A 7,354-nucleotide genomic window follows, 5' to 3' on the forward strand; every position below is an offset into this window, starting at 1 on the left:
CATTGTGGTAAACTGTGGTCAATGACATGAGACAAAGTATATGTGAACTGCTGTATGGAAAGTGAATTTGCTCTGTAAATCTTCACCCAAATCTCAATCAATCAATCAATTCGAAAAAAAAAAAAAAGCTTGTAAGCAGCTATCCAAGGCATAATAATTGGTCTCTATTCAACCAGAACAACAGCAGAATAAGAGAAGTCAGATTAGGAGGATGATATGGAATGTGTCTTACTGCCCCCATGAGCAACTGCCATGAGACCAGAAATGGATGGTGCTCAATGGTTACTGAACAGTTTGATCAAAGATTCCATAGATGAATCCTGATCAAAATGGGGGAAATGCAGACAAAAAAGAAAAAAGTTTTTCTTAGTACCTTTCTGTCCATAAAAAGCATTAAAGAAACCCTTCCAGGTACACCAGAACACCTTTAACATAACACAGTAGTGACACGTGACATGTTACAGAGTAGCGCCCATTTGTTACCGCAAACTATTTTGTGTACTGTGAATTTTTAATAGGCTTTACAGGGGTTGGTCGTAACTATGGGTTGCACATAAGTCAGATTATCTGCAATCCGGGTTTTGCCTGCATGACCTAGGACTTGGACAGTTCAAGAGACAAGGTATCCACACGTATAGGGTTGACCGGAAATGTTTCTACAAATGTATCCATATGTTCTCTTAAGAATTCCCAGGTATTAGAAATGGTAGAATTACGGAGTAAAGCTGACAAGAGACAAGGTTGTAGTCAGTTCTTGGCCACAGTCAGTGACCCAGGGGGAGTGAGTAGTTGGACCTGTGGACTAAGAACCATAGTTGTAGGGGACATCAAGCTCAACTGGCATAACATACTACACAAAACATTGTTCCACATCCTACTTTGGCGAGTAGCAACTGGGATCTTAAAAGCTTCCAAGTGGCCATCTAGATGCAACGATGGATCTCTCCTCGTCCAGAGCAAAGAAGAATGAAGAAAACCAAAGATTCATGGAAACAATTAGTCCAAGGGACTGGTACACCATGCAACCCTCAGCCTATACAACTATGAGACCAGAATAACTAGATGGTGCCTGGCTACCGCTGTCAACCGCTCAGAGGGGGATTTATGGAGGAGATCCTTGATAGAGAGGGAAAACAATGTGGAACAAAACTCAAAATCATATAAAAAGAAAAAAGGACCAGGTTTGCTGGTCTGACAGAGTGTGGTGGAACCCCTGAGACTACGGCCCCTAGCTGCCCTTCAGGCCTGGAATTTAACCCACACCTATGGCTTCCAGCCAAACAAAAGACAGGCATAGGAGTTGAACATTTACCTGAGGTATATGTGAGCTGCTGTATGGAAAGTAAATTTGCTCTGTAAATTTTCACCCAAATTATACACACACACACACAAAGAGAGACAAGGTATCCAAACAGCCAATAAGCCTGTGAACAGGAGCTCAGCACCATCCATCCTTAGAAATACAAAAAAAAAAAAAAAAAAAAAAAACCCAAACAAACCCAACCCAGTGCCATGATTCTCACAGCCACTCTACAGGACAGAGTAGAACTGCCCCATAGGGTTTCCAGGGCTGCCAATCTTCACCTAAGCAGAATGCCTCACCTTTCCCCTGTGGAGTGGCTGGTGGTTTCAAAACCGCTGACCTCTTGGTTAGCAGCCAAACGCTTTAACCACGGCACCACCAGAGCTCCTTCCTCAATCCTTTGTTGTTAAGTGCTGTTGGGTTGGTTCCCAACTCATAGTAACCCCATGTACAAAGAATGAAACACTGCCCGGTGCCGTGCCATCCTCCGTGACTGCAATGCTTGAGCCCACCTCTGCAGCCTCACCGCCAATCACCACGATGAGGGCTGTCCCCTTGTTGGCTGACCCTCTAGTTTACCAACCATGATACCTTTCTCCAGAGGTATGTCCTTCTCACAACATGACCAAAGTATGAGAGATGAAGTCTGGCCATTCTCCTCATGTCTGAGGAGCGCTCCAGCTGTACCTACTCCAAGATAGATTTATTTGTTTTTCCACCAGTCCGTGATATATTCAATATTCTTCATCAACACCACAACTCAAATCCATCAATTCTTCTACAGTCTTCTTTATTGTCCAGTTCTCATATGAATATGGGCTACTGAAATTCCATAGCTTGGGTCAGGCTCATCTTAATCCTCAAAGTGACATCTTTGCTCTTTAACACTTTAGGGAGGTCCTTTGTAGCATATTTGCCCAATGAAATACACTGTCTGATTTCTTGAGTGCTCCATCCATGAGTACTGATTGTGGAGCCAAGTAAAATTAAATCCTTGAGAACTTCAACCTTTTCTCCATTTTTCATGATGTTGCTTACTGGTCCAGTTGTAAGGATTTTTGTTTTCTTTATGTTGAGGTATAATCCCCCCACAAAGCTGCAGTCTGGGATCTTCATCAATAAGTACTTTAAGTCTTCTTCACTTTCAGCAAGCAAGGTTGTGTCATCTGCATATTGCAGGTTGTAATGAGTCTTACTCCAATCCTGATGCCGTGTTCTTCTTCACATAGTCCAGCTTCTCGTATTATGTGCTCAGCATACAGATTGAATAAGTATGGTGAAAGGATACAATCTGACACACACCCTTCCTGATTTTAAACCATGCAATATTCCCTTGTTCTGTTCAAATGATTGCTTCTTTATCTATGTACAGGTTCCTCATGAGCACAATGAAGTGTTCTGGAATTCCCTTTCTTTGTAACATTAGCCACAATTTGTTATGATCCACATAGTCAAATGCCTTTGCATAGTCAATAAAACACAGGCCAACATCTTCCTGGTATTCTGTGCTTTCAGCCAAGATCCATCTGACATCAACTATGGTATCCCTCATTCCTCTGAATGCGGCTTGAATGTTGGGCAGTTCTGTGACAATAGTCTGCTGCAACCATTTTTTAACTGTCCTCAGCACAATGCTATTTGGATGTGCTATTAATGATACGCTTGATGAGTTCCGGATTCTGTTGGGTCACCTTTCTTTGGAACGAGCACAAACACTGATCTCTTCCAATTGGTGAACAAGGTACTGTCTTCCAAATTTCTTGGTATAAACAAGTAAGCGGCTCCAATGTGGCATCCGTTTGTTGAAACATCTCAGTGGGTATTCTGTCAACTCCTGAAGCCTTGGTTTTCACCAACTCCTCAGTGCAACTTGGACTTCTTTCTTCAGTACCATCACTTCTTGATCATATGCTGTGTCCTGAAATGGCCAATTCTTTTTGGTCCTTAAACCAAATCAAACCAAACTCACTGCAATCAAGTTAAATCCAACTCGACACCCCCCCCCCTTCGGTTTCTGAGGTGGTATCTCTATGGAAATAGCCTGGGGGCTGGTGGGTTTGAACTGCCAACCTTCTGGTTAGCAGTCAAGTACCTTAGGCACTACGCCACCAGAACTCCTTTCTGGTCCTTGTTGTTGTTGTTGTTATGTGCCATCGTGTAGGACCCAACTCATAGTGACCCCTCTTTGGGTTTCCGAGGCAGTATCGCTACGGAAGTAGATTGCCCCATCTTCCCTCCAAGGAGTGGCTGGTGGGTTTGAACCGCCAGCCTTCTGGTAAGCAGTCAAGTGCCTTAGGGAGATGCAAATCAAGCCCACAATCAGATACCACTCACTTCATTCTCACTAGAATGGCTAAAAACAAAACCAAACGAAAAACATGTTGCAGAAGATGTGGAGAAAGAGTGGTGGTGGGGAGGTAAAATGGTGCAGCCACCGTGGCAAAGTCTGGTGGTTCCTTGAAAAGTTAAACATAGCATCACCATATGACTCAGCAATTCCACTTCCAGGTGCAGAGTCAGGATACTCAAACGCAAACACAGACAAACACACGTCCCCCAAAATTTACTGCAGCACCATTCACAACAGCTGGAGTGGAGATAACCAAAACAACCATCACAACTTGGTGTAAACACACCACTACACAAAGAAACACTACTCAGCTGTGAAAAGAAATGACATCCTGATGCGTTCCACAACATGGATAAACCCTAAACCCCTGAAAAGGAGTCAGGAACAGAAGGACAGTGTCCCTTATGGCCAAGGCCGTCCTCCCAGCTATGTCTCCATCTGCCCCAGAGCCATATCCGATCTCAAAGCCCAACTCTGCTGCCGCCACTTCCCAATCATGACCATCTCCCTGAGCCACAGTACCAGGCTCCTCAAGGCTGGGGACACGATGCCCATTTTCTAGACAAAGCTGCAGAGACCAAAGTTCTCTTGGTGGTGACTAGGGTCTGGAGAACATGGAACAGGGTGGGTTGCTATAGGAAATACTGAGTGTCTGTACATCTGAAAAATGCTGAATTGACAAATAAGTATAAGATAATAAAAAAAAGATAAAAGAGGTCATCGTCATCATCATCCAAAAAAAAAAAAAAAGGGAACCCCACAGGGCATTTTGGAGTTTCCTCTTCCGAGCTGCTGCATAGGGCCTACAGCTGAGACTCTGCCCAAGAGACTGGTGGGTGTGTAACTTAGAACCAGGGCCTGAAGGAGGTGTGTGGGGAGTTCCTGCTCCTCTGGCTTATCACAGAAACTTCTGCGACCAAATGCAAGGTGCTTCCGATGAGCTGGGAGGGCAGAGCTGCTGGGTTTGAAACAAGGGCGAGCGTGCACCACAAAGTTCGTGACTTGATGTCTCTGACACTGGTCTCATTTACTCTGCCAGACTGAGGCCTGAGATGCCTCTGAGACCCCCAAGTGCAGCTGAAGGTCCACAGATTACTTGACAGCAAGACTGCAGAGACCTGGCGGGGTGGGCACATGGAAGGAGGGGAGCCGAGTCCTGAAGTGAAAGGGGCTCTCAGAGGTGGAGGAGGAATGGAAGCAGGTTGCTGGGCTCACATGGAGGAGCCCAGCTGCTAGGCCAGGAGGCTGGCATGGCACCCCAGCAGTGAGCAGCAGGACAGGACGGTTTTCAGTCATGAGGGTGTGGACAAGAGGCCCAGGTGGGATGACTCTGTGAAAATCCTGCTCAGAGAACTAAACTGAGGAAGACAGAGGGGACCAACAAGAGGGGGAACTGCAGCAAATGCCGGCCCTGTGAAGGAGCTGTCAGAGAGGTCAGAGATCAACGGCACGGCCCAATGGCACAGAGGGCCGGGAGAACATTCCCCAGGCTGGGAAGATGATAGGGGCCACACAGGCAGGTGTGCTCGGCAGACCCCACCAGAAATGTGGTCTTCGTCAGGGCCCTCACCTGGGAAGAAGACGAACATCTGATCAGTGGGGTCATCATTGTGGGCCACCAGCACCGTGAGGTCTGTGCGCCGCGGCCGCCCTTCACTTGGTTTGTCCCCAAACTGGGCTTTGAACTCTTCCAGCGTCTGGTCCAGTTCATCCTGTGTCACCAGATAGCCACGGTCATGGCACAGCTGCAGGGACAAGAGCCCGGGACCCCAGGGTGAGCGCTTGCCCGAGCAGATGTAACCTGGGGTTGGGTGTAGTTACGGAGATTCAAACTCTGGCTGCAGAGAACACAGAGTGAGCATACTGCAGCCACCAACCTCAAGTCAGTCAGCGAGACAGGACAGAGCAACGACAGTGAAGTGGCTGAACACTGTCCCCCTCCAATCCCACAACTACCATATGGGAATGGACCCACTGAGGCCCTGTTGAGAGAATAAGCTGCCTCCGTGCGTCCCACCCGGGCCACGGAGGCTGTGGGCCCAGAGCATTCTCTGAGAAGGAGGCTGGACTAGGCCTCCTTCCCAACCTCCCCTCCTCCTCAGGGGAGCCTCCGTCCCTGTCCCAGACACACTCTAATTTTCTCTGTTGCTTGTTCGTGCACAGGCACCTCGTGGCACAACTGAAGCTGACCTTGCTGTCCCTTCTCTGTGTGACTGAAGTGTGGTCCCACTGAGTGTGTGTGACTCGTGTCTTACTGGCGACCACCATCCCCCGAGGGCCCAGGAGGCAAAGGCCTAGGAGGGAGTGCAGCCAGGCCTACACCTGTGAGGATGAACCCAGCCTCTCACCCACCACGCAAAGCCACCCTAAAGACAGAGACCAGGTAGCTGCCACTTCAGGCACGGGGACTCAGGAGGATGGGTAAGGCAGCTGGGGGACTTCATGGAGGGAAGGGGCGGAGATCAAGAGCAGCTCACAGCCCTGACCTTCCCTTTTCCCTCCCTAAATGGGGCCTCATCTAGAACCTTCTGCTCAAAGAGCCCCGGTTTCTGCGGTGAAACCCAGAACCACCGGCCTTGTAGCCTTCACCCTGCTTCTGACCCAGCCTGCCCAGGCCATCCCTCCCAGCTGTGTCTCCATCTGCCCAGACCCCAAGCACTGGCTCTGCCCTCAATCAATGGCCGGCACTTGGTGCTCAAGTCCCAGCTCTGGCCCCGTTTTCCAATCACAAGTGCCCACAGCCTTAAGGCACCACACTCCCCAAGGTTCAGGATAAAGCGACAAAACGGACAGTTCGGTGACTGAAGCGGGGCAAGGATTCTCTAAAGATGCTCCTCATTGTCTGTGGCCACTTGCCTCTTCCTTCTGCGGCCCCATCACTCTCCAACCGCAACTCTCGCCACATTTAACCTTTCGCCGGGACCACTAAGGGCAATCACCTCGGTCACTACTCCGTAGGGTCCCTCAGTCCTCTCGGAAGCCCCCAACCTCGGCGTGCTGTGAGACCTCCCACCCCCGGGCCCCCCGACGCAGGCATCTGTCCCGCCGCTGGGCTAAGGGCAGATATGGGGGGGGTAAGGCGGCGCCCCTGGGGCAGACTCTGCACCGGGGGACTGGGGTGGCCTTAGAGATTCCCAAGTCTTCACCCAGCCGTAGGGACGGAAAGAGGAGAGGACGCCACGCTCTAGCCCACCTCCGGGAATCCCCAGACTGCTGCACCCCTGGCTCATCTGATCCACAAACCTGCCCTGACCGTCTTTCCCAAAGAGGGCCGCCCCCGCGCTCCTCACCTGCATAATAGTTTTGCGGATTTTCCACAGCCGATAAGTCTCCTCCTCGTCGTCCATGGCCGCGTCGCTCCTCGCCGCCAAAGCATTGCGCCTGCGCCAAACAGGACCCGCGCTGCTGCGCTTGCGCCAAACCCAGGCCAAGCCCCTGCACGCCTCTCCGTCTAAGGCTGTCCTCAGCGAACGCCGGTTAGCGACCTTTGGTACCTGTAAAACGCCTCTGGTGGCGTAGTGCCTAAGGCATTTGGCTGCCAACCAGAAGATTGGCTGTTCAAATCCACCAGGCACTCTGCCGCAGGAAGATGTGGCAATCTACTTCCGTAAAGATTTACCTCCTGGAAACCCAATGAGCGTCGCTATGAGTCGTAATCCACTCCATGGAGGCGAATTTCATTTTGGTTTTTGGTACCGGCA

General features: G+C 49.7%; 1 protein-coding gene across 1 annotated transcript in view; it reads right to left on the minus strand.

Annotated features, from left to right (window-relative positions):
- POLR2E (RNA polymerase II, I and III subunit E) overlaps positions 1-7,000 on the minus strand; it is a 13,352-nt gene extending 6,352 nt beyond the window's left edge. The window contains exons 1-2 of the mRNA XM_007954552.2: positions 6,944-7,000; positions 5,224-5,398 (exon numbers count right to left, since the gene is read on the minus strand). Of these exons, the coding sequence (XP_007952743.1) occupies positions 5,224-5,398; positions 6,944-7,000 (232 nt within the window). The remainder of the gene's footprint in view (positions 1-5,223; positions 5,399-6,943) is intronic.
- Positions 7,001-7,354: the final 354 nt, after the last annotated feature.

Source organism: Orycteropus afer, unplaced genomic scaffold (genome assembly GCF_000298275.1).
Source record: "Orycteropus afer afer isolate SDZICR_OR568_19922 unplaced genomic scaffold, OryAfe1.0 scaffold00466, whole genome shotgun sequence".
In the NCBI taxonomy this organism is placed as follows: Eukaryota; Metazoa; Chordata; class Mammalia; order Tubulidentata; family Orycteropodidae; genus Orycteropus; species Orycteropus afer.